Source organism: Hippopotamus amphibius, chromosome 16, assembly GCF_030028045.1.
Source record: "Hippopotamus amphibius kiboko isolate mHipAmp2 chromosome 16, mHipAmp2.hap2, whole genome shotgun sequence".
NCBI lineage: Eukaryota > Metazoa > Chordata > Mammalia > Artiodactyla > Hippopotamidae > Hippopotamus > Hippopotamus amphibius.
This window is the reverse complement of record NC_080201.1, coordinates 54378192-54405325: the sequence shown is the minus strand read 5'-3', so window position 1 is coordinate 54405325 and position 27134 is coordinate 54378192. Positions and strand designations below refer to the sequence as shown.

General features: G+C 36.0%; 1 protein-coding gene across 1 annotated transcript; it reads left to right on the top strand.

Annotated features, from left to right (window-relative positions):
* The first annotated feature begins 1997 nt into the window (after nucleotides 1–1997).
* On the top strand, nucleotides 1998–23546 carry ZNF404 (zinc finger protein 404). Its single transcript, XM_057712052.1, has 5 exons — nucleotides 1998–2027; nucleotides 2879–2949; nucleotides 15273–15332; nucleotides 16266–16392; nucleotides 19703–23546. The coding sequence occupies exons 3-5, from the start codon at nucleotides 15303–15305 to the stop codon at nucleotides 21220–21222; spliced, it is 1677 nt and encodes a 558-aa protein (XP_057568035.1). The 5' UTR covers nucleotides 1998–2027; nucleotides 2879–2949; nucleotides 15273–15302; the 3' UTR covers nucleotides 21223–23546.
* The last annotated feature ends 3588 nt before the right edge of the window (nucleotides 23547–27134 follow it).

The window sequence follows — 27134 nt, the reverse complement described above, 5'->3', positions numbered from 1 at the left end:
TTACCATTTTTAAGTGTATAGTTCAGTGCTGTTAAGTACATCCACATCATTGTACAACCACCACCACCATCCATCTCCAGAACTTTCATCTTGCAAAACTGAGAACACACCCATTAAATAATAACTTTTCATTCTTCCTTCCCACAGACTGGGCAAACAACAATCTACTCTGTGTCTCTATATATCTGACTACTCTAGGTATCTCATATAAGTGAAATCATACAGTATTCACTTTTTTGTGATGGGCTTGTTTCACTTAGTATAATGTCCTCCAGATTCATCCATGTTATAGCACGTGCCAGCATTTCCTCTTTTTAAGGCTAAATAATTGAACATAAAACATCCAAATGATTTGACAAATAAATAGCAAATTCTTTTACCCAAATCTTAAAGTTATTACTCCAAAAAGGTGCAACGTTTCTCTTTCATTGTTGAGAAGAGTAAGGCAGCTTACAGTCACAAACATATACAGTCATAATATCACAGGCTTCTATAGTCATATAATCAAAATCACACACATCCATCTCAGAGTCATGTAGTTTCCCACTGAATAAACCTTTCACACAGTGATTCACATTCCCGATACCCACAGAATGCACACATAAGAAAAGTGTATCTTTCAAAACATCACAAAAATTTTAAGCCATACTCACAGATAAAAACATACAATCTAATAACTAAAGTCATAATCTCACAGGCCTCAAAAAGTGAATCATATTATATAATTCCACATACAGTCACAAAAGCACTCAAACTTTTTAATGCCTATTCACAAAGAGTCTGAGAAGGAAAGTTTTACTAGGAGACTAAAACCTGTGATCAAATTTCATTTGCAAGATGCCCTGACAGCTGGGGAAGGAAATGTTCCACTCCATACTGGGGCCATGGAGGGCTCACATGAGGGAAGGTCAGAGTTTACTGCAGTTTCACTTAAGGTCAGTGGTATGGTGCTGTCTTCACAAGTCCCACTGGGGAGTTGGGAGGGGAAAATGGCTGGATTGAAATCTGATTTGATTTGGCTAAGATGCAGGGCTGCATTGTAACTTTTGTGGGCCCCTTCTTCCATAAAACATAAAATAAAAATAACAGTATTTTACAATTAAGTATAGTAGAGTTTCTTTGAATTACACATTTTCTTTAACTTAAAAATTGTTTATTTTTGGTTTTAAAAGACTTTTTTTTTTTTTTTTTTTTTGTAGGCCCCTAAAGGGTTGTGGGCCCTAGGCATTTTGCCTACTGTGTCTAATGGATGTGTCTAATGCCCTGCTAGTATGTGTCTTCAGCAAAAGTCAGCCAGGCTCCGCCTTTAATGGAAAGAAAGGCAAGTTACTGGGCAGGGGGAATTTCGGGTGGGGATAAGGGAGGAGTGGGGAGTAAGGGTACTTAACAAGTTTTATAATATCTTAAAATCTGAAACACAAACTGTTTTCACATCCACACTCTACGAAACAAACCAAACAGAAACAACCCCATACATGGTTACAGACACACAATGGGTCCCACGATATCACAGAGAATGAAAATGTAAACACACCTACACATGCCCAGGAGTTCTTTCTTTGAAACAAATGCACACAACGCCAGCTGTGTCCTGGCGCTACTCCAGGTGCTGATGCTACCTGGGTGGGGGGTGGTGAAAGACTAAAGACCTGTCCTCGCAGCTCACAACTAGGGAACCACCGTACCCAAGAGCCCGCCACCTCCTCTTCTTCCTCTTCCTCCTCCTCCTGCACGCAGGTTTGAGGTTCTAAAGTCCCCAGTCGCCCGCTCCGTCTTCTACAGCCTGGACTCAGATTCCGCTCGCCTTTTTCACGTACACAGGACCAACCGAAGCCACCACCCTCGCGAGGCCTGCTCATCCTTCGCCGCGCGCCAACACATGCCTGCGCCTGCGCACTCGGAGCACCGCGTACTCCCGGCGTCAGGGCTGTTCCGGATGGACTGCATTTCCCAGAAGCAACCGGGCTCGCATCAGCCTGGGTCCCTGGGTCCTCTTCCGGTGGCCGAACAGCTCTGGTCCTTACGTGGTGAGTAGATCGTGTCCAAAGATAAAAACTGGCGGAGGCTTCTCTGACTGCAGCCGGACTGGAACCCGCGGTGGCGGTGACAGGCGCTCAAGGCGAGGACGCTCCGGGCTCGGACAGGGCGTGTCGCGCCTCGAATCTCAGGCTCGTGTCTGCGTGAGCAGCAGAGATGTGTGCCTATTGAGAGACTGTGTGTGTGTGTAGACGTGTCTCCGTGACGATGTGTGCGTTTGTGTGTCATTAACTGGGTGATTGTGCTTATTTAACTGCGTGTCTTATGGGTAAGGGAGAGTTGTGTGGCCGTGTGGGTTGTCACTGGAACTCTTGGCTCTAGGCTCCGCCAATTCCTCAGCCCTCTGCCCTCACAGCCACTTGGGTTCTCCCGCAGATAATGGAGGGAAGCCAGATTCTGAGCTTTAGAATGGAAGAGTGGAGGATCCCAGCGAGATGACAGACTCGATCATGAAATGAGATTTTCTGAAGCTGGATGCGGCCCGAAGGCAGGCTTCCCTAGTGGGAAGACCCGATGAGGTCCCAGGAGTAGGATTCCCTCCTGAGCGGGTCCCCTTAGAAAGTTCCGAGGGACCACCTATATGTTTCACAACCACCGCATTTCCAAAACTCTGGCCCCAGGAACCTGCTGCGGATTGCACAGATTCCACTCTAGACATCAGTGACCCTGGCCTCGCTTATACTGGGAAAGGTCAATGCTGTTCCAATTTCCTTCCTACTCCCATCTGGTTGTTTGTGGTGGACTAAGTGAGAGGGTATGGTCGTGGAGGGAGGGTGTTTTGTAAGTGAATGTGCTCTCCAAGAAAATCCTGATGTCTCATGATTGCCTTCTCTTTTCCCAGCGCTGCCTGTTTTGAAAAGAAAGGATCCTGAGAGAGGAATTTTTGTTACACAACTAAAAGTTTAAGTACAGGTGAGTTGGTGTTTCTTCATTACTCATAAAACACAATTTAATTTTAAAGGCATGTGATCCTTCTTTTCCTTCAGCTGAAATGTCCTGCCTGATAGTGACAAATCTGTAAATCACAGGGCCATGCAGAGGGATCACCCTTGTCAGGGTCCCCAAGCCCTTCTCTCCGTGTTTATTTAACCTGTGGCTTACTGTTAGCTATTATCTTCCTGTTTTTGACTAAAAACTAAACTAGTCTGTAATGAACATCATTACACATAGGTCTTTATGTCCTTTTGTAGTCATAACCTAAGGATAAATTTCTAGTTTTGAAATTTGAGTCAAATACCAGATATTTATGCTTGTACTCGTGGGAACACAGTGACAAAAAGGTATAGTTGCTGTCCTCAAACGACTTGTTATCCAGCAAAGAAATGAAATCAAAATAGGAATAAGTAAGAGAGAGGATCTGAAATGCCACTAGAGAAATAAAGGTGACCTGCTTTGGGAGATGACGGGAAGAGACATCATTCCTTTTATAGCAGCACTGCCAGAATATGGTCAAATTATGAGAACTCTGTGAAGAAAAATGGATTTTACACCTCAGAGTTTTTATTCTAGTGATGTTAAATGCATAGTGACAGTAAATGCAACAAGATTTCTCAACAGCTGTTTGCAGGACATCGTAGCTAAGAGGACAGGTTCAGAAGCAAAATAAACCTTTCAATCAGGACTATATAATAGGAAGCAGCATTGAGACTACTATTAATGTATACGAAATATAGTCTCCAGTTTACACAGACATACATTTCTATAGGCAAACAAATTAGGGTTGGTTCAGGTACTGGGAACTGATGGAAATGAAGTAAAACCTTTCAGTAAAAATACAGCAACTGTTTTTAGAACAGCATTGGTTCTCCAATGTAAGCTGCATCAGAATCACCTGCAGGGCTTGTTCAAATACAGCTTGCTGGGCCCCCGCCTCAGAGTTTCTAATTCAGTAGGTCTGGGATGGAGCTGAGAATCTGCATAAGTTCCCAGGGACAAAATTTTGAGAACCTTTGTTCTAGAGTGTACTAGGCTTTATCTTCAGGTTCAGGGATATTAAAGGGCGGCGGGAGTGGTGAGATTTTTTTTTTCCATCTATTTGGAGAAGAGGTTGCTCCTTTAAAAAATAAAAAACATATCTCTGTGTGTGTATGTATGTATGTATCAAATTAAGGAATGGCTATTGTTTAAAATTTTCTGAAATATAATTTTAGGAAAAGGAAGAAAACCAGGGCTACGACACACAAATAAGCAATGTTAATAAATGAGTTTATACTTTTACATACTTTTTTCTATATTGATGTCTGTCTCTTTTTCTCTATATATTGATAAGTACATATATTTTTATAAATGTAATATTTTGTATTTGTATAATTTTGTGCATTTGTAACCTAATTTTTTAACAGCTTTATTGAGATGCAGTTCACATACCACACCATTCAACCACTTGAAGTGTACAATTTTATACATTTAGTATATTCACAGGGTTGTGCAGCCATCACCACAACTTTATACAACTTTCTTCTAAAAAAAAACCCATACCCATTAGCAGTCACTCCCCATTTCCTCCAACCTCCCCAACTGTAGGCAACCACTTACCTACTTTCGTCTCTATTAATTTGTGCCTTTTGTAGAACTAGAATCACGCAATATGTGGTCTTTTGTAACCAGCTTCTTTCAGTTAACACAGTGTTTTCACTGTGATTCACAGAGATTCATCCATGTTGTAGCATGTGTCAGAATTTTCTTCCTTTTTAAGGCTGAATAATATTCCATCATGTGGATATATCATGTTTTATTTATCCATTCATCAGTTGATGGACATTTGAGTTGTTTATACTCCTTAGCTATTATGAATAATGCTGATAGGAGCATTTATGTCCAGGTTTTTGTACAGACATATCTTTTTGTTTCTCTTAGGTATACACTTAGGAGTGGAATGGCTGGGTCATGTGTAACTTTTAAGGAACCTGTTCTCCAAAATGTCTGTAGCATTTTACACTCCCACCAGCCATGTGTGAGGGTTCCAATTTCTCCACATTTTCATCAACGCTTGTTATTATCTGTCCTTTTTTTTTTATCACCATTCTAGTAGGTATGAAGTGGGTCCTGTGTTTTTGATTTGCATTTCCTTGTTGGCTTATGATACTGAGGGTCTTTTCACATACTTATTGGCCATTTGCATATCTTCTTTGGAGAAATGTCTGTTCGGAATCTTTGCCCACTTTTTGAGTTCTTGGTCTTTGTAACCTAATTTTTTTTTTACTGACATGATTATTTGGAATATTTTCATTCCCTTAACAGTTTCTCAAACTTAGCATTTAATGACTGTTTAATATTTCATTACATGGATGTTCTGTTGCACAGTTAATCGGTCAGCTGTTGCTGAGTTTAGAAGGCTGAACACGACTGCTCTCCATGCTGTTCCACTTATATATCTTGATCATCTTCATGTCTTCCAATTTCTCAGGCCATATGGGAACTTAGGTCTTTGTAATTTCAGGGATAGTGACATTTGGGAATGTGGCAACAGCCTCTACTGGGTGCGATACTGATAATTACTGTCTCGGAAGAACTTGTATAAGGATGTGGTACTGGCAAATCACAGAAGCAGAGTCTTGATTATCAAATCTTTAAATTCAAAATATGATCTCTGGAACTTTTTTATTCCCTTAATGTGACCCTCTAGGGAGGCTGAAGTGTTTGAATTTATGAGGGATTTGAGATTCAATGACTGTTCTACTCTATTTTCCTTGAACCATCATCATCTTGGTTCCTTGAATGGCTTTCCTTTGGCCCTTCTTATGCTGGACTTCCCTGCCCATCACCACAGGACTATATCTTGATTTGTTGAGAGCTGTAGTATGCCTAAGTTCCATTTCTTTTATGTGCAGGTTTTTCTGTTTCCAGGCCAGGTGGAATTCCTGAATTGGAACGAGAAGTCCAGGCCTAGTAGGTGGAGAGTGTAGTGGCAAGAGGATTTTGTCCAGATGAGTCAGGGGAAACCAGAAAAGGGAAAACTATTGCACAGCAAAGTTCGTGACTCAAGACACAGAACCTTGATATTCCAGTAGAAGACAATCAACTCACTAAGCCCTTGGAGAAAAAAAAAGCCCTCATCATTATACCCCAAATATCACCATATTCATTTCTTTTATTTCACCCTCTAATCTCAAAGAGAGTGATTAGCTCTATTATAATTTTTATTATGGAAGTAGTACATTCTCATGCAATAATTCAGAAAATCCAGAAAAGCTCAAAATGAAGAGAAAACCACTGTAAACATTTTACTCCAGATTTTTTCATCTATCCCTCAGTGCACATGCATACATTCATACAAGTTATTTCACTTGCCGTCACAGGATAACATTTTGAAGTATAATGGTTTTACTCTTTATCATCAAATAAAGGTGCTATCATTTTTTCACAGAAATATGTATAATATCTATGATAAAGTACACATGTCTGAGCTGTGTATCTAGCTTACTGAATCTTTACATTTGAAACCACCCAAATCAAGAAGTAGAGCATTTCTGTCCGCACCTTGGAAGATGTGCTTGTGTCCTGTCCCAGTTAGAACCACCCCTCCCCCACAAGACAGAAACATGATACTGACTTCTATCACTCACAATGCGATCTGCCTGTCCCTGAACTTCATGTAAAGGGAATCTCTTGTCTCTGCTGCTCTTTGTCCAACACTGTGCTTTTGAGATTCTTCCATGTTCTTTTGTGAATCAGTGGGTTCTCCCCAATCCAACTGCTGTGTAGTACTCCACTGTATGACCTTACCACAATCTGTTTCTTCATCCTTATGATGATGAGCTCTTTCCAGTATTTGCTATTATGAATAAATCTTCTGTGAAAGTTCTTGCACAGATCTTTTTGTGGACACATATTCTTGTTTCTCCTGGGAGTGGAAGTAGTTAACTTAATTTACATTCCAACCACAGTGTATGCAAGGTCTAGTTACTTCTCAAAACTGGCCAGCACTTGGTATCGTCAGTCATTTTAAATTTAGCCATTCTGATGCATGTGTAGGAGTATCTCATTGTGATTTTAATTTGCATTTTTCACGTGAGCATCTTTTCATGTGATACTGCCCATTTTGACATACTTTTATGAACTGTCTGTTCAAATCTTTTGTCCATTTTTTAGCCTGGCTTTTGTTCCTTTTCCTATTGACTTGTAGAAATTTTAGATATATTTTGAATACAAGTCCTTTATGTGTGTATATAAACGTGTGTGTGTGTGTGTGTGTGTGTGTGTAGCAAGAGAGAGACAGAGACAGACAGACAGAGAAAGGGAATATCTTCTATTAGCCTGTAACTTCTCATTCACTTTCTTCATGATGTCTTATAATGAAGAGATATTCTTAACTTTAGCTGAGCTCATTTACTGATCTTTTTCTTTTATGATTATTGCATTTTTGTTCTGTTTAAAACATCTTTTCCTTGGAAAGAAGGGACAGATCTTCCTTATGGTAGAATTCCAGTTGTTAAATGTAGAAGGATAGAGGGACATGGGAAATGGCCATTAGGCAGGCACCAAAGTAATAGTTGCTTCAGACAAGATGCACTGATAGATGCTAAAACTAGAGGGTGAAAGTTTGAAGAGCAAAAGGGTTTGCACAGTGTCAAAGTATTCCCCATTACCCACGATATTTATTAACTACAGCGAGAAAGGTAGTAACTTTCTAGTGGGGAAGCCCATCAGAAGGCAGTTTCACCAAGTGATCTAGGTTAACATCATCAGTATAAAGTATTAATATCATGAGCCCTTTCACATGGTGCAATGAGAAAGACACATCATCAGTGTGGTACTGCCAGAAATGCAGAGCCTCGTTCCAGTTGTGAAAACATCAGACAGACCAAGTGGAGGGACATTTGACATTGTAAATGATTGGTACTCCTCCAAAGTGAAGACATCATCAACTAGGTGTGGTGGACAGACTTTAGGGTGACCCCCATGATTCCTGCCTGCTAGTGTCTATGCCAATGTATAATCCCCCTCCCTTGGAGTACAGGCAGCACCTGTGACTTGCTTCTAACTAATAGAAAATTGGTGAGGGGATGTCAGTCCTGTGGTTAGGTTGCTTTATGTGGCAAAAGTAATAGGATGTCACTACTGTGGTTACATTATATCATATAAGACTCCATCATGGCAGACTGGAGCTAGAGACTCTCCTTGTGGGCTTGATGAACTAAGTGGCAATGTTGGACAAGCCCATGTTGCAAGAAACTGCAGGCAGCCTCTAGAACCTGAGGGCGTCCTCCAGCTGACAGCCAGCAAAAAATTGAGGCCCTCAGCCATCCGGCCACAAGGAAATGAATTCTGCCAACAATCTGAATGAAATTGGAAGTGGATTCTTCCCCAGTTGAGCCTCTGAATGAGAACACAGCCCAGCTGACACCTTGTTTGCAGTTTATGAGACAAGCATGAGAAGAGCATCCAGTGAAACTGTGTCTAGACTCCAAGTTCACAGAAACTGTGAGATAATAAATGTGTGTTGTTTTAAGCTAAATTTGTGGTAATTTGTTATGGCAGCAATTGAAAACTATTACCATAAGAAAGACTGTGGAGATTGGAAGAAACTAAGGAGAAATAACAGCCAAATGCAATGTGGGATCATGTATAAGATCCTGGAAAAGAAAAAGGACATTAGTGGGGAAAACTGTTGATATTTGTATAAGACATGCCATTTGTAGTACTGTACCATTGTTAATTTCCTGGTTTGATAATTTTCCTAATAATGTAATGTAATAATTCCTAATTATGATAAGATGTTCACATTAGGTGTATATAGGAAACTCTCTGTACTACTCTTGCAACTTTTCTCTAAGTCTAAAATAAGTGGAAATAAAAATTAAACCAAAAAAAAAAAGGGAAAATTTTGCCTACCCCAAGCTCATGAAGATACTTTCCTGTTTCTTCTTCCAGAAGCTTTATTGCTTTAGTTTTCACATTTAGGCCTATGATCCATCTTGAATTTATAGCTATGTATGTGGTGGGATCAGGGTCAAAACCATTTCTTCCATACAGATAGCCAATTGCTCAGGCACCATTTGTTGAAAAGACTATCCTTTCTGCTCTAAGTTGCAGATGTGACTATGTATGTACAGGTCTCTTTCTGGAGTGTCTATTCTGTTGGCCTGTGTGTCAGTCCTGCTGTCTTAATCACAGTAGCTTTATATTATGTCTTGATATCTGGTAATGTACATTCGACAACTCTGTTCTTCAAAATTTCCCTGATTATTCTGAATTCTTAGCCTCTCCGTATAATATTAAGTTTCGTAATGTGCTAAAAAAAAAAAAAAAAAAGGCTGCCGATATTGTTTAGAGATACAGTGAATCAGCAGATCAATTTAGAGAGGATTGGTCATCCTGAAATTGATTCTTTCAATTCATGAACAGGAAATATGTTTCCATTTATTTTTCTTAAATTTCTTTCCTTAATGTTTTGTTGTTTTCAGTCTAAAAGTCTTGCACCTCTTTTGTTAGATTCATTCCAAAGTGTTTTATATTTTTCATGTTTTTTATAAACTGTTGGGATTTTTTAATATTTCATTTTTCAATAGCTTTGCTTTAATATAATTGTTTTATACCATGACCTTTTATTCAACAAACTTGCTAATAAATTCATGTATTAATTCTAATTAATTCTAATGTATTAATTCTATAGTTTGTAGAACTGAAAAAATTTTTCTATGTACAAAATCATGTTATCTGCAAAAAAAGATGGCTTTACCTCTTTCCTTCCAATCTTCAAACCTTTCATTTCATTTTCTTCTCTTATGGTACTGGATAGGTCTTCTAGTACACAGTTAAATGGAAGTGGTAAAAGTGGACACCCTTGCCTTGTTCCTGAACTCAAGACAGTGGTCCATATTTTAACTCTCAGTTTTATTCTGCAGATTGAATTCCTTTATCAAACTAAAGAAGTTCTCAATTGATATTTCTGTTCCTACTTTGCTGAGAATTTTTATCATGAACTGATGTTGAATATTATCAAATCGTTTTTCTGCATCTAATGAAATGATTGAATGGTTTTTCTCCTTTATTATTTAAAGTTGGAAGATATTGATTGCTTTTTGAAAATTGACTTTGCATTTCTAGAATAAATCTCTTGGTCATATACATCACTGGCCTCTCCTTGCTAATATTTTAGTTGACATACTTGTATCTATGTTCATGAGAGAGAGAGACTGTAATTTTCCTTTCTTGTAATGTCCTTATCAGGTTTTGATACCACAATCATGCTGGCCTCATGACATGGTCCATTTTTATTTGTTTTCTAGAAGAGATTGAGTTTGATTGGAATTTTTTTTTACTGTATTACTTGGCACATAGAACTTAATGTATAAAGAAAAATTATAGTAATGTGGAATTTTTAACTCTTTAAATGTTTGGAGAATTTGACACTGAAGCCTCTGGGTTGACATTTTATGGGAAGGTCCTTAATATAGATTTAATTTCTTTAATAAATATAACAATATTCAGATTTTCCATTTCTTGTAGCAGTTTCATTAAATTGTTTTCAAGAAATTTTAAATTTTCATCTACATTTTCAAGTTTATTGTCATAGAATTGTTCATAAAATTCTGTGATCAATTTATCTGTTATCAAAATAATGTCTATAATATATGTAGTGGTATCTCCTTTTATATTCCTGATATTGGCAATTGATATTTCTTGATCACTATAGCAAGAAGTTTATTAATCTTATCTCTTCAATGAAATAGCTTTTGGCTTTATTGATTTTTCTCTGTTATACATCTGTTTTTTTATGCCATTGGTTTCTTTTAGTATGTTTTACTTTCTGTAGGCTTAATTTTCTTTTCCTTTTCTAGCTTCCAAAGGTAGATCATTGGTTTTTAACCATTCTACTTTTATAAAACATATATTTATGTTTGAGTGAAGGGCATCAAAGGGTAAAAAGAAAGGAAAAAAGTAAATGGGCAATCATTATAAATGGTCATGCTATCTAGTGGGAGAAAATAAATTACTGATTTATTTGGCGTTGTAGCAATTTGACAAAGGATTTTCATAATAATTTCACTACTAATTGCTTTGCTATGTCAATACATGTTTAGTACACCTAGTAATTACCAATGGTGATTGGATAATGAATGGCATTTATCTGCAGCATTTGTAAAAACAAAACAAAAACAAAACATATACATTTAAAGCTAAATATGTCTTTGTAAGCATTGGTTTGACTGCATCTCACTTTGTTATACCATACTTTCATTATCATTTAGCTCAAAATATTTTCTGGTTTCCATTATGATTTATTTTTTGACCCATACTTACTTAAAGTGAATTTTTATATTTGGAAACATTTGAAAAAGGCCTATTTTTGAGTTCCAAAATATACCTTCTTTGATATTAATCATTTGAAGTTTATAGATTCTTATTTTATGGTCCAGAATATTCTGTTAAATAAGCAAAGAACGTGTAGTCTGTAGTTTGGGAGTATAACGTTCAGTTGGGTCATTTTGGTTACTCCTGTGTAATCTTCTATGGCCTTATTGATTTTTTTTTCTTCCCGTTATCATTTACTAATGGAGGGCATAAAAATCTCTAAATTTAATTATAAATTTGTCCTTTAATTCTGTTGGCTTTTCCTTTATATATTTTGAAGCTATGTTATTAGGTGTATAAGGAATCTAGGACAACTGTTATATTCTTGTTGAATTGCAGGAAATATCTCTATTACTTACAATACTTCTTGCATTAAAGTCTATTTATCTGTTGTTAATATACCAGCGTGCTTCTAATTATTGTCTAATACACTTTTCCACTCTTTTAACATATCTATATCTTAAAAGTATGTTTCTTATAGCAGTGTAATTGATCCTGTTTTTCTTTTTAATTTAATCTGACAATCTTAGTTTTTAATTGCAATGTTTAGTCCATTCACATTTTATTACAATTACTGATAAAGTTTTGTTTAAATCTGCCATCTTGCTATATGTTTTCTGTTTATCCCATTCATTCTTTATATTTTATTCCTCCTTTCCTGCCTTCTTTTGAATTAATCAGGTATTTTTTATTATTCCATTTTATCTCCTCTGTTAGCTTTTTTGATTGTGCATCTTTGTATAATTCTTTTAGTAGTTACCTGAGCTATTATAGGATGCATCTTTAATACAATATTCTTTAAAGTAGGGTTTTTAGGGGACATCCGTGGCGGTCCAGCGGTTAAGACTCTGCACTCCTAATGCAGGAAGCCCGGGTTCAATCCCGGGTCGGGGAACTAAGATCCTGCATGCCGCACAGCAAGGCCAAAAGAAAGAGAAAAAAAAAAGTAGGGTTTTTTACTACACACCATATAACATAGGAACATTTCAATAGTTTAACTCCATTTATGCTGTTACTGTCATTCCTTCTTCCAGTAATACAATCCTCACAAAGCATTATAGGTTTTGTTCCTTTAAACAGTCCATTTGTGTAGTCATATTAGTCATATATTTACTTTGTCTATAGCTGTTCATTGCTTTTTCACACATTCATGCTTCCATCTAGGATTATTTTCCTTTAGCTTGACTGCTGTCCTACACTATTTCTTGTTTTGTGGGTCTGTTGATAAGAAATTCTCTCAGCTTTTGTTCAAAAAAATCTTTATTTTACCTTCATTTCTGAAAGATAGCTTCTGTGGGCATAAGATTCAGATTTGTCAGGGTTTTTTCTTTCAGCATCTTAAAGTCATAATTCCATTTTTCAGGCTGCTAAAGTTTCTGTTGAGATATATTTTTCTCATTTATTTATAACTGATGGCTTTTTTAAACTACATACTTTTTTTTTTTTTTTTTTGGCACACGGGCTTAGTTGCTCCGAGGCATGTGGGATCTTCCTGGAGCAGGGATCGAACCCGTGTCCCCCGCATTGGCAGGCGGATTCTCAACCACTGCGCCACCTAGGAAGCCCAAAACTACATACTTTTAAGATATGTTTTTCAACTTTGTTATTCAACAATTTGGCCATGATGTGCCTAGGTGTAGATTTCCTTATTGTATCTGGTTAGGTTTGCTGAGCTTTTTGATATGTATCAAGGTATTTCATGAGATTTGGAATGTTTTTGTCCATTATTTCTTCAAATAAATTTTCCGTTCTATTTTCTTTTAGGTGTTCAATTCCACATTTTGACTGTTTCTTGTATTTCTCTTATGTTCAGCTCTGTTCTTCCTTTTTTCTCTCTGCATAAGATTATTGTTAATTAGACTTTGGTAATTAATACCATATTCTGTTGTTAAATCCATCCATTTAAAATTTTTGATATTATATTTTTATAATTATAACATGTTCATGTGGTTCTCTTTTTATGATTCTAAATCTCTATTGATATACTCCATTTTGCATTCCATTTTGTCCAACTTTTCCTCTATTTTCTTTAGCATGTTAATCATAACATCTTCAAGTCCTTGTCTACTAGCTCCATTGTCTGGATCATCTTTGGGTTTATTTCTATTGAGATTTTTCTCTCGATTATCAGTAACTTTTTCCTGTTTCTTTGCATTTTTCACAAGTTTTATCTTATACTGACATTGTGGATAATACACTATAGAAACACTGGATTATGTTATCTTCCTTTAATAAGTCTATGTCAGGGTTTCTCAACCTTAGCACTGTTGATATTCTTGACTAGATAAGTCTTAGTTGTGGGGGGCTTTCTGGTGCTTTGTAGGATGGTCAGCACCATCCCTAATCTCCACCCACTAGTTACGTAGCACCCCTCAACACATTTTGACAACTAAATATGTCTCCAGACATTGTCTAATGTGCCCTGGGAGGGAGATCACCCCCTACTGAGAACCAGTGATCTGCACAATCATTTTCAGTATCTAGTTCATTTTCCATTATATGAATGACTAAACTTTATTTAATTAACTACCCATCGAAGTCTCTTTAGATTTTTCTCCAGCTTTTTTTTTTTTCATTTAACTAGTGTCTATCATAATATTCCTTTATACATCTCTAGGCATGTTTTACAGTTGTTTCCTTTAGATGAAGTCTCAGAAACAGTCTTTCATCATTAAATTCTTCTTATACATAATTTTTCATACATGTCTCAAGTGCACTAGGTTTTCACAGGTCTATAGGACAGCATGAGAATGCTCCTTTCCCTACAACCTTACTAATATGTGGTATATCATCAACTTTTAAAATCTGACAGTTGAATACCTGTAAAATTGTACTGTCTTTATTGCTTTAAAACATCTCTTTAGTAAATCTTTTGACAGATGATTCTTTTTTTTTTTTTTGGCACATGGGCTTAGTTGCTCCGCGGCATGTGAGATCTTCCTGGAGCTGGGATCAAACCCGTGACCTCTGCATTGGCAGGCGGATTCTTAACCACTGCGCCACCTAGGAAGCCCCTGACAGATGATTCTTAATTACTTACACTCATGTTTCACATAATGAAACAAAAAATCTGGGTGTCAGAGACAACAGTTCAAAAACAAAAGTTGACTTTATAGAAATGTGATTCAAAACATCACTTCCACTTATTGTTTGTGATATGGGAAAATACCTTAACTTCTTTGATCTTCTGTTTCCTCATCTGTTGAATTAAGTTAATAAGTACATTTCAGGATTAAATGTTAATGTGTATAGAGCAGCTATCACACAGAAGTTTACAAAAATCTATGTATCACTGTATGGCTTTAGTGTGCATAAATTCACTCCTCCCTTGTGGGTACTGGGTGGCAGTGATTCATGCCAGCAAGCAAAGTGGATCCTGATAGGGAAATCCAGGTGGGTCAGCCCAGAGGACCTTGAAGTCAAGTTCAGGCTTCACATAGGTAGGCAGTTTTACAGTGGTCAAGTTTTCCAAGTTGGTCTCTACTGTTCTTTGCCTTTTGTCTGGCAGAGTCCAGGTCTACCTTGAGGCCATGAAGGTTGTTGAAGTTTGTGTTATATGGCCTGATCTCAACCCTGGAAGGTAGGGCTGAATTAGGGAGGATCTACTTAGTGTTACTGGACAACCCAAGCTGGGTACATTTGGCATGATCGGAATGAGAAATAGGCCAGAGGGGCGTGTCTGGATCTGGCTGTGGTGCAAGAGAGCCTCTGCTCTGCATCCACACTTGTGTGGCTTGTTTCCCAGACACAGACAACAGTTAGTGTTTGTCTGGACTCTGTCTCATATCCCCTGACATGTGTTTATGTGTTTGGGAGGGCAGAGAGTAGGCAAGGATGGCGAGAAGCAGGAATAAAGAAGGAAAAAGAAAGGCTCTCTTACCTTAATTTTGGGAGTTCTGAGCTACACTGGGTCTCAAGGTTTCTTTTTCCTCCCCCAGCTCTGGCTTCTCTGGATTCAGCTTCTGAGGATGATTGGCATTTCTGAAACCATGGCCCGGGTAAGTGGATGTCTCTTTCTCCTTCCTGAAATATTACAATTTTTATTCAGGTAATATTTTCATTCTTTATCCCCAAACCTCCTTCCTAGGAAAGCTGTATCTCTCAGCCTGTTTCACAGTTGCTCCCTTTACAGAGAATGATGGTGTTCTCCCTATTTGCTCCCTTTTTTCAAACTGATTTTTCAGTTTTTCAGCAAATAATTTATTCCTCTTCTATATGTTCAGTCTTCTATCAAGAGCAGTGTTGGAACAGTGAAGGGGTGAAGTACCTGGAAGGAAATATTTGAACTTCCCTTGTTAGGTTTGTAGTTTCATTGTGTAGAAGTGGTGGTCCTGTTTGACCAGAAGAGGGAGAATTTATTCCACAGTTTTCCAGGTAGATAAGGGAGAATTTGGTTATGAATGGTCTCAGTCTCACTGTGAGATGAGACCTCAGCTTTGAAAATCTTTTAGGTTTTGGTTGAAATGGGATTGGTGCCTGCCTGGAGAGAAGAGGGTTCTGGCTAAGGAATCACTGAGAAATGAATAGGGATCTGAGGTCCATTTTGTAATGGAAGAGAAATTGCTGGTCTTGAGTGATTCAGTGTTGTTCTGGATCATCCTACGTTAGTGTGTTCTAACTCAAGAACCAGGGTTCAGGAAGGGATTGTAGAAAGGAAGATCGTCTAGAACTGTGGGGAAGAGGTTAAAGAGAATTTTGAAAATTAAAATTAAAGAAATTTTGTGTGCTCCAACAGGATTCTTCAAGATCGGATAGGGAATCTACTTCAGATATGCTAATTTATTATTTATTCTTCTCTACCCATGTCATGGTCTTTAACTTCAGCCTAATTGTCTGTATATATCACCCCCTACTGCAGTATTCCCTACTCAATATTCCTTCTTGAAATTTTTTTCTACTTTTCCAAATAATATATGAATTTGTCATTTCAGGTGCCACTGACATTCAATGATGTTGCCATAGACTTCACTCAGGAGGAGTGGGAATACCTAAACTCAGATCAGAGGAATTTGTACAGAGATGTGATGTTGGAGAATTACACTAACTTGGTATCACTGGGTAAGGACATTTGCCTGAAATAATGTAGAATCTACTATCTGGAATATCCACTTTTTCTACTGTATATTTTATACTCGGTGCCAAGAAACTAGAGAAATTTCTGCTCCGTATTCTTACAACACTATTTTGGGCTTTGTTAGATTGAAATAAGCACCTCCATTCAGGACCTAAATCTTCTCTGTCCTTCATTTACCTTCCTACCTCCTTCTGATCCATCCTGCAGTTGCCTTTTCTAAATGACCAAAGGATTGAATTCTGGAAATTTTCTGCATAACTACTGGAAAAGAAAACAAATGTCATATTATGTGTATTTTCAGAATGTCCATAAATATTCTAATTGCCAATCCACCTACATGGAGAAGCGGTAACACAGAATCCTGGTTTTCTCTTTATTACAAATGAGCCTTTGTAATTTTTACAGTGGTAGAATGAATCAAGGTCATTGTCTTTTTGAGTATTTTTTTTATAGCGGTGAAAATGTTGGCTTTCAGTGATTTGAAAGTGTCTTTGTTCAGTTTTTGGACAATACTTGACCATGCTCTCCTTTCTTCTGGGATTCCAATTATACCTACATTAGATCTTTTAAGAACTTATCTCTCTAGAAATTCACTTTGATTGTCATTTATAACTTCCAGTGTTTTTTTTTGCAGTCCTTTTATTTACTGTCTTTTTATTAGTTTTTTCATCTGTTTTCTTAAACACTTTAATCAATAGTTATTTTGGAATTCTTGTATGCCTTCATTGTTTGGTATCATCTGTGAGTCTAATTCTATTGTTTCTTTTTTTCTCTTTTTATTTGTCATATGGTAATGCCTATCCAAGTTACTAGTAATAGTGATTGTGTGCTGGACATTGTGTACAAAAGAACTGAAAAGATTCTAGATAATGGTATTTTCCACCAGAGAGAATTTACATTTTCCTCTATGAGTCTGATAGAATAGCAGGGATTAAGCTGGGTCAGTGCTGCTTTTCAGTTTGGTAATACTCAACTACCTCTTTATTATCTCTGTGCTCAGAATCAGTGAGTTTCTCTAGGGGAGAGGTGGTCATAGATCCTCAGGGCCAATCCACCACTCCTTTAATGGCTCTTGGCTTATCTGTTTGGATTTTAAATTTCCTCTCCCAATGGATCTTTTATTTCCAGAAGAAATGCTGACAACTAATAAGCTAACCATCCATTTGATAAGTTTGGAAGAGCACAACAGACTTAAAGAAAGTGGAAGAAAGGAAATAATAAAGGAAAGAACAGAAATTAATGAAATAAAAACTGAACATATAAAAGAGCAAGGCACAACTATAAATTTGGTTATTTCAAAGAACTAATAAAATTGGTGCAACTCTCTCAACATGAATCTGTGTAAGGCAAAAGGGGGACCTCATTACAAACCATGAAACCTTGAAAATATGATGCTAATTTTGATAAACATTATGCCAAAAACTGAAAAATTAAATGAAATAAATTATTAGAAAATTTTAATCTAAAAAACCAACACAAGAAAAAAATAGAAAATGTGAAAACTCTCACAAACACTAAAGAAACTGTATCAGTCATCAAGAGTCTTCCCACAAATTGGAAGAGTCAAGCATGGATGGTTTGTCATTACAATATAAGTGCAAAAGTTTGAACATGGAAGAATTGGGGGGAAATTTTTCCCATGACCTCTTATATGTGGATTCTAACAAAGAATAAGCTACAGAAAACTAAGAGATGACTAGAAAATAGCTACTTGAAAATACAGTCAATTCATAATAGCTCTTCAAATATCCTTGTCTACTAATTCTATTATCTGTGTCACTCCTTGCTCTGTTTCATTTATTTTTCTCCTAATGAGGGTTAAATTTTGCTACTATTTTGCATGCCTGATACTTTTTGTATTAGATGTCAGACATTGCAATGTTTACTGGTTAGGAATGCTGGGTTTTTAATATTCGTTTGCATATTTTGGGACTTTGTTCTGGGATTCAGTAATATGGAATCTGTTGATCCTTTCATGGTTTGCTTTTAAGCTCTGTTAAGCTGGTTCCAGACAGCTTTTAGTCTAGGGCTAATTTGACCCTGCTACTGAGGCAATAAAATGTGACAGATTAGAGTCAGAGAGAGATAGTTGGTAACTGTTGCATAATTTTCAGAAACTAGATTGTTATTTTACTCAGCTGCCTTCTCCAGTGACCTTGATTTTCATCCTTATTACCTTGATTTTCATCCTTACTTACCTAGATTTTCATCCACGTTACCTTTTTTTAATTCAATATTTTATTCTACAGTTAATTAATACTTACCTTGTGGTAGAACCTGTTTTTCAGTGGTAGTTGAGATAAATCTTGAATCTATACTTGAGTTTTAGAGTAAGAAAATAAGTAGTAGAACAAATGAGACAGTAAATAAGTACTAGAAAAAGGCATCATGAAGACAAAGAATTAGGTGTTGGAGTATAGAAGAAGGGATATGAATTTACTTACAGTTAGCAGAGCCAGCCTTTCTGAGGAAGTGATTTGTAACCTGCAACACCTGGAGATAGTCATTTAGAGAAGCCACCTAAGAGGATTCCTGAAAGGTAGAGCATCTGGGTGAAGCCACAGGCAATGGGAAAAGTTGCAGTATGTTCTAGTACCTGAAAAGATGGAGTGTGGTCAGATGTAGGGAACAAAGATGTCAAGGGCTTGAAATGAATTTGTAGAAGTAAGACAGAGTCTTCTTATTCATGGTTATGTGCTTGGGTTTCATTCTAAGATAAAGACAGACCATTGACAAAATTACATAAAGAGCCATCTGGTAGAGAATATGAAAAATGTAGATGACCAGGACCTACTCATAGATTCTGATTCACTCAGTCTTGGTGGATATCTAAAGGGTAGTATATCTTCAAGCTGATCACGCCCTCTTTGAACCATTACTATAAAACTTCTCACTACCCCTTCCAAGTTGGGACACACAGTTTTGAGGGCATTAGACTGCTGTGGCCCCCTTTGCCTAGCAAAGCAATAAAGCTATTCTTTTCTACTTCACTTCCCTCCCCCCAAAAAAGGGGGGGGGTAGTATATGAATGAAATTCCTGTGGTAATACTGATCCACAACTGAATATGAGAACTACTGATTTTTCTCTTTGCCTATTCATAAACCTTACATTCTTGTGTGAACTTTCATAATTTTCTGAGCCCTTCTTGCCTTTAAAAAGTTTCATCATAGTAGTTTAGAATTTCATGACCCTTTTACTTCTAATGGATATACTTGTCAATTTATCATTATTCTTACTATATTTCCCTTAGTACAGGAAAAATAGCATTTGTTTGTTTTCTCGTTTTCTTTCAGACTTTGATTTCACAACTGAGAGCAACAAATTATCTCCAGAAAAAAGCAGTTATGAAGTAAATTCGTACAATTGGGAGACAACGAAAAGTAAAACCTTCAACCTTATGGGGTTTATTTTCAGAAATGACTCACAGAACAGAACTGAATTTGAAAGACAACAGACACCTAAAGTGCGATATTTTAGTCAAATGATATTCAGAAAACATTTATCCCTTCCTGTGCACCAGAGAATTCACACCAAAGAGAATTCATGTGAATGTAGCGAATGTAGGAAGGGCTTTAGGAAATATTCACACCTTACTGAACATCTGAGAGACCATAATGGTGTGAGACCCTATGAATGTAAGGAATGTGGAAAGGCCTTTATAGTTCTCCAGCATTTTATTAGACATAAAAAAAGCCACACTGATTTGAAACCCTATGAATGTAATGGATGTGAGAAGGCCTTTAGGTTTTATTCACAGCTCATTCAACATCAAATAATTCATACTGGTGTGAAACCCTATGAATGTAAGCAATGTGGGAAGGCCTTTCGACGTCATTCTCACCTTACTGAACATCAGAAAATTCATATTGGTTTGAAACCCTACGAATGTAAGGAATGTGGGGATACTTTTAGGTTGTACCGACATATGTGTCTCCATCAGAAAATTCATCATGGTGTGAAACCCTATATCTGTAAGGAATGTGGAAAGGCCTTTGGTCATCGTTCAAGTCTCTATCAACATAAGAAAATTCATTCTGGTGAGAAACCATATAAATGTAAACAATGTGGAAAGGCCTTTGTTCGCAGCTATCTACTTATCGAACATCAGAGAAGTCATACTGGTGAGAAGCCTCATGAATGTAAGGAATGTGGAAAGGCCTTTAGTAGGGGCTCAAGCCTTCTTAAACATAAGAGAATTCATAGTAGCGAGAAACTCTATGATTGTAAGGAATGTGGGAAGGCCTTCTGTAGAGGGTCTCAACTTACGCAACATCAGAGAATTCATACTGGCGAGAAGCCCCACGAATGCAAAGAATGTGGGAAGACTTTTAAGCTCCATTCTTACCTTATTCAGCATCAGATCATTCACAGTGATTTGAAACCATATGAATGTAAACAATGTGGGAAAGCCTTCAGTCGTGTTGGAGACCTTAAAACACATCAGTCAATTCATGCCGGGGAGAAACCTTATGAATGTAAGGAATGTGGGAAAACCTTCAGACTTAATTCTCAACTAATTTATCATCAGACAATCCATACTGGTTTGAAACCATATATATGTAAAGAATGTAAGAAGGCCTTCCGTTCTATCTCAGGTCTTTCTCAACATAAGAGAATTCATACTGGTGAAAAACCTTATGAATGTAAAGAATGTGGGAAGGCCTTTAATCGTAGTGATCGACTTACTCAACATCAGAGAATTCATACTGGTGTGAAGCCACACCAATGTAAGGAATGTGGGAAGGCCTTTACTTGTTGCTATCAACTTACTCAACATCAAAGATTTCACATTGGTGAGAAACTGTTAATGTAATGAGAGTCAGAAAGACTTTAGCCATGACACATCCTTTAATATTATCACTCTTCTACCACCTAACAATGTTATGGTAAAGATTAAATTGGTTAACATAAAATATAAATGTTTGGAAGAGCATCTGGCACAGACTATTTGCTTACTAAACATTGTTATTATTCTTTAATGATAATTACTAGTATTACTATAAATAAATTCATGTGGAAGTAAGACCCTATGAGCATATTTTAAAAATCTTTCTCTCATCACTCATCCATATTTCATTTCAGATAATTCACTCTGGATAAAATCCCATAGAATATATTAAACAAGAAACTTTTTTATTCAAAGCTCATCTCCCTGAAGATTAATAATGGGAAGAAACCCTATGCCTTTGCTGAATATTGAGAGTATAGCTGCTGAAAAATTGGAAAGTGGTTTGAAAAAATTTTTTATAATAATTTCTAGAATACAGATAACGTACAATCCACATTCCCTACAATTCATGGAAATTAGAGATTAACAATGGGTAGCCAAAAGACAGGTGCTGATTTGGAGAAGTTTTTCTTCAAGTATTTGAGAAATGTCAAATTTACATAAAAGGTACAACAGTGGTACAATGAAGGTTTATTTACTCTCCACCTAGATTTAGTATATCTCTTGTGAAAATGTATATATACAGATTCACATATATCATACTATATATATATATATGGTATATATATGGTATACATAATTTTGCTGTGCTTTTTGAATGAATGTTCTAGGTATCATTTCACCTCTAAAAAAAAATCCACATACAACTCAAAAATACAACTCCTGGATTTAAAGATTATCTTCTATATGACCACTAGGCCATTGTCAACTAAAAAACATTAACAGTGACCTGTAGTGTTCTATAATATTCAGCCCATTTACAGATTTCTCCAACTTTTTAAGGAATGTCTTTTGAAAGTGCTGGCTTTTTTTAAAAAAAAGCCTAAAACCAAACTAAGGTCATATATTTTATATGATTATGGCTATTGAGTCTCTTTTGGTCAAACACTTATCCTCCATGTGTTTTGTAACTTAAACTTTTTGAAGACTCAGGAGAAGTAACCCATATAATGTTGCACATTCTGTATTTGTACTAATTTTTCTCTGCATGGGCTTGTTTCTGTATCCCTCCCATTTATTTTGAACTGGATGTTATGTCTAGAGGCTTGATTAGGTTTCAGATTAAACATTTTTGACATGATAACTTCATAGATAATATTATGTACTCAATCTGGTAAATAACAGGTGGCACATAGTGAAGCTATGTTTGAGCTCTTGATTCATGTACTTTCCACCATTGTATCAGTACTGGTTTGGGGGTTTTTGGGGGGTGGGGGCTGGGGGTTGCAGTTAAGTAGTCCATAGAAAGTCACATCACCACTCCACTTGGAAATTTAAACAGTCTTGTGTATTTTTACAGAAATTCAGACCAAAAAAACATCACCTTTTATACTTACCCATTTATTTACCTTTTCACATGATCTTCATTCCTTCCCAATGATCTAAATTTCTGTCTGGTATCATTTCCCTTCAGCTTGAAGAACTTAATTTAGCATTTCTTGGAGTACCTGTCTGCTGGTGGTGAATTTTCATTGTTTCTTTTACTGAAATGCCTTTGTTCTTGAAGGATTTTTTTCTTGTTAAAGAATCCTGGGTTTTGTTTTATTTTTTATTTTTTAAAAGATATTATATCACTGACTTCTGGCCTCTAACAGTTGTGAGAAGTCATTTGAATTAGTTTTCCTCTGTGTGTAATGTGTCATTTCCCTCTTCGTGCTTTCAAGATTTTCTCATTAGCTTTAGTTTTCAGCTGTTTGAGTATGATGGGCCTTGGTATGCTTTTCTTTGTGTTAATCCTTTTTGGGGTTTTCTGAGCCTCTGAAATCTGTACACTTATGCCTTTCACTAAATTTCAGAAAATTCCAGCCATTATATCCTCAGATTTTTATTTTCTGCCTTTACTTCTCTTTCTGGGGTTCCAAGGAATCATTATGTTAAATCTTTTAATATTGTCCTACAGGTCACTGGTTCTGTTATTTATTTTCAACCTTTTTTCAGTTTTTCAGATTGGATAATTTCTATTGCTCTATCAGGTTCATTGATTCTTTTTTTCTGTCCTCTCAATTCTGCTATTAAGCTTATCTATCAAATGTTTATTTTGAGATACTGCATTTTTCAATTCTAGAATTTTTATTTAGTACTTTTTTATAGTTTCTATTTCTTTACTAAGATTTCCTGTTTCTTAATTGCAAGCATATTTTCACAATGCTTTTGATTACAGTGAAAATTTTTCTATGTTGACTCATATAGAAAATATGTAAAATTATTTTTATTACCTTATTAAAAGTTTCTGTTTCAACAAATGTTCCTGTCCTTTTAGCTAGGTCACATAAAAAGCTTTTCCTTTCCTTGGAGTTTCCAATTTTGTTTGTTCATATGCAGCATAATACTGGTGAGAAAACATAAATCACATTGTCATGGGGGGGTTGATTATGAAATATTTGGCAAGTTTTTTTTTTTTTAAATCTCGAAGTTCAAAGTATGGTAAGTCTTTGTAAAACTCTCATCTTTCAACCAATGAGCACTGGCAAAGAACATAAGATTAATAAATTCATTGTTTCCTCTTTCAACAGTTCCTTAAAGTAATAATGATTCATAATATTTATGTGTATATTCTAAACCATGATACTTTTCATACTGTGAAGCAAAGCAATTAGGGAGACATTAGTCTCTTCCCTTACAGTTCCAAGGAATCCACATTTTTAGTGTAACATTGTTGGAGCACCATCCATTGTGATGAAAATTATTTTTTTTTCATACCTAGTGGAAATTGTTGACATATATAAAAAATTCAAAAAATCTGTGCTATGAATCTGACTTTGCAGGCTGCAAACTGACAAAATTTCTTTTTAATTTGGAAGCCTCTTGAGATAGAATGTGCCCAGAGTATTAAATGGGCAGTATCTCATATTGTACAGCTCATCTGAAACTAAAGAAGAGTATGTGTAGCTTTTTAAATTTTGAGTTAATTGACTTTAGATGTTAGAAAGATCTTGTATTCTAAGGGCAGTTGTTGGGTGGCTTAACTAAAGATTTTTTCACTTTTTATAAAATTTATAGTCTTTTCCCATATCACAATAAAATTTCCATAATTAAACTTGCTATCTCTCCATCTAAAATTTGATTACCTTTTTGTGCAAGCCCCAAAGCCATTTTATATCTAGACAAAGTTATAAGCTCAGATTATGTTCAAAATTTAAGTTTTCATTGCACATTTAATTCAGATTTTAGGCAACTAATTTCATCTATTTTTATTTGCTTATCAAGAAGAAATTTCTCATCAAATTTACTAGTATTTGCTGAAAATCTCAGAATATTTTCCACTTTATTAACTTAAATGTTTTTTTGCTTACATAATCAAACAGCTTTTTTGTTTTGCTGTCACAGCAAATTGCGATTGTCATTCATCATGAAATTCACAGTATTTCTTCTAGTCTCTTATGTTTTTCTTTCTTTCTTTCTTTCTTTCTTTCTTTCTTTCTTTCTTTCTTTCTTTCTTTCTTTCTTTCTTTTTCTTTCTTCCTTCCTTCCTTCCTTTCTTTCTTTCTTTTTTTTTACTACTCTGGCCATAGTACTTATCTCCACTTGATTCTGCATCAGTAGTATGCTTTCATTTTAAGTTTCAAAATTTGTACATACTTATTTTTTAAACCTAGAATGCTAATTTAATTATAATTAAAGTAATTTAGTTACGAATTATTATTTCCTTCATATCAGTGTAACTCATGTTGTCTTCATAAAATATTCAAATAAACACATCAATTTCTTGACCCCAGCTAGATCAGTGATGTGTTTATGTGTGATGCTAGACACAATATATATACACAACATGAATAGTATGATACAAAAATAGTATCTATGCAGTGCAGTGACTAAAGTGAAATGTAGTCTCACTAAAACAAAGTTGTCAGTAATGGGAAAATATCTGACACTGCTTCAGTTTTTTAATTTAGATTTAAATTAATTAAAATTAGATAAAATTAAGAATTCAGTTTTCCAGTCACACTAACCTTGTGTCTTACAAAGTTCAATCTGGTGGTAATACAGGTAACTATAAATATAGTAAAATGGCAACCCTCAGAAAGGGAGAAAATTTTCAAATTATTTATCAGACAAGAGATTAATGTCCAAAATATATAAAGAATTCCTACAATTCAACAAAACTACCCAGTTTAAACATGAGCAAATGAATAGACATTTCTTCCACAAAGATATACAAATGGCCAACAAGAACATGAAAAGATGCTCAACATCATTAATCACTGGGGAAATGCAAATCAAAACCATAATTAGGTACCACTTCACACCCATTCTGATGACTATTATTAAAAGATAAAAAAGAACAAGCATGGGTGAGGATGTGGAGAAATTAGAAACCTTGTACATTGCTGGTAGGAATGTAAAATGGTGCAGCTGCTGTGGAGAATAATATGGTGATTCCTCAAAAATTTAAACATAGAATTACGATGTAATGCAGCAATTCCACTTTTAGGTATATTCTCAAAACAACTGAAAACAGGGACTTGAACAGGTGTTTGTACTCCAGTGTTCATAGCAACATTATACCACAACAGCCAACGGTGGAAAAAATCCAAAAAATAGATGTCATACACAAAATGTGGTTTATACGTATTATGAAATATTATTCAGCCTTAAAAAAGGAATAAAATTTTGAACCATGCTACAACATGGAAAAGTTATACTAAGTGAAAAAACCAGACACAAAATGTCAAATATCATGATTCCACTTAAATGAGGTACCTAGAATAGTCAAATTCAGAGACAAAGTAGAATAGTGGTTACCAGGGGTTTGGGGGGAGCAGAGGCTGGGGTGATGGGGAGTACTGTTTAATAGGCAGAGTTTCAGATTGGGATGATGCAAAAGTTCTGGAGGTGGAAGGTGGTGGTGTGAATATGCTTAGTACTACTGAGCTGAACACTTACAAATGGTTAAAATGGTAAACATTATGATATGTATTTTACCACAGTAAGAAAATAATGAAAGAAACATAGACTACCAATATATTTATAAAATGTACGTGAAACCTTTTAGAATCCTTGATGTGGGTGCATAACATCCAACTAGAAAACATAAAGTAAATAATGAACAAACTTATCTATCAAAATAGTAAAGCTCCTGTTTCAATATCCCCTTGAGCAAAATCAAAGCAAATTAAGTGGGAAATTTTTGTTCCAAATACGAAAAACAAAATATTGGACTGAATATAACACTATACAGATGAATACACTAATGTGAAAAAGAATGAGCTAAGGATAGAAATGGAGATTTAATAAGAGGAATTAAAAATGTGTACATGAAAACATACCTAACGTATGACAATAGAAATTTATAAAATATGCCATATTGGCCTTAAAACTAGCAAGTTTTTATAAAAAGAATGTTCATTGTACCTTAATTTTTATGTAATATTAATTCCTAGTTAATTTTGGTGGTAAATAATTCATATACAACTTTTCTAGAGAGTACTTTATATCCTTATCTAAAAGAAGCATGTTTTGGGGGACTTCCCTGGTGGCACAGTGGATAAGACTCCAGGCTCCCAATGCAGGGGGCCCGGATTCCATCCCTGGTCAGGGAACTAGATCCCACATGCATGCCACAACGAAGGAGCCCCTGTGCCACAACTAAGGAACCAATGAGCCACAACGGAGCCCTGGAGCTGCAACTAAAGATCCTGCCTGCCACAACTAAGGAGCCCATGTGCCACAACTAAGGAGCCAGTGAGCTGCAACTAAGGAGCCCACCTGCCACAACTATGACCTAGTGCAACCAAATATTAAAAATAAAATAAGCAGGTTTTTAAATCCAGCAATCC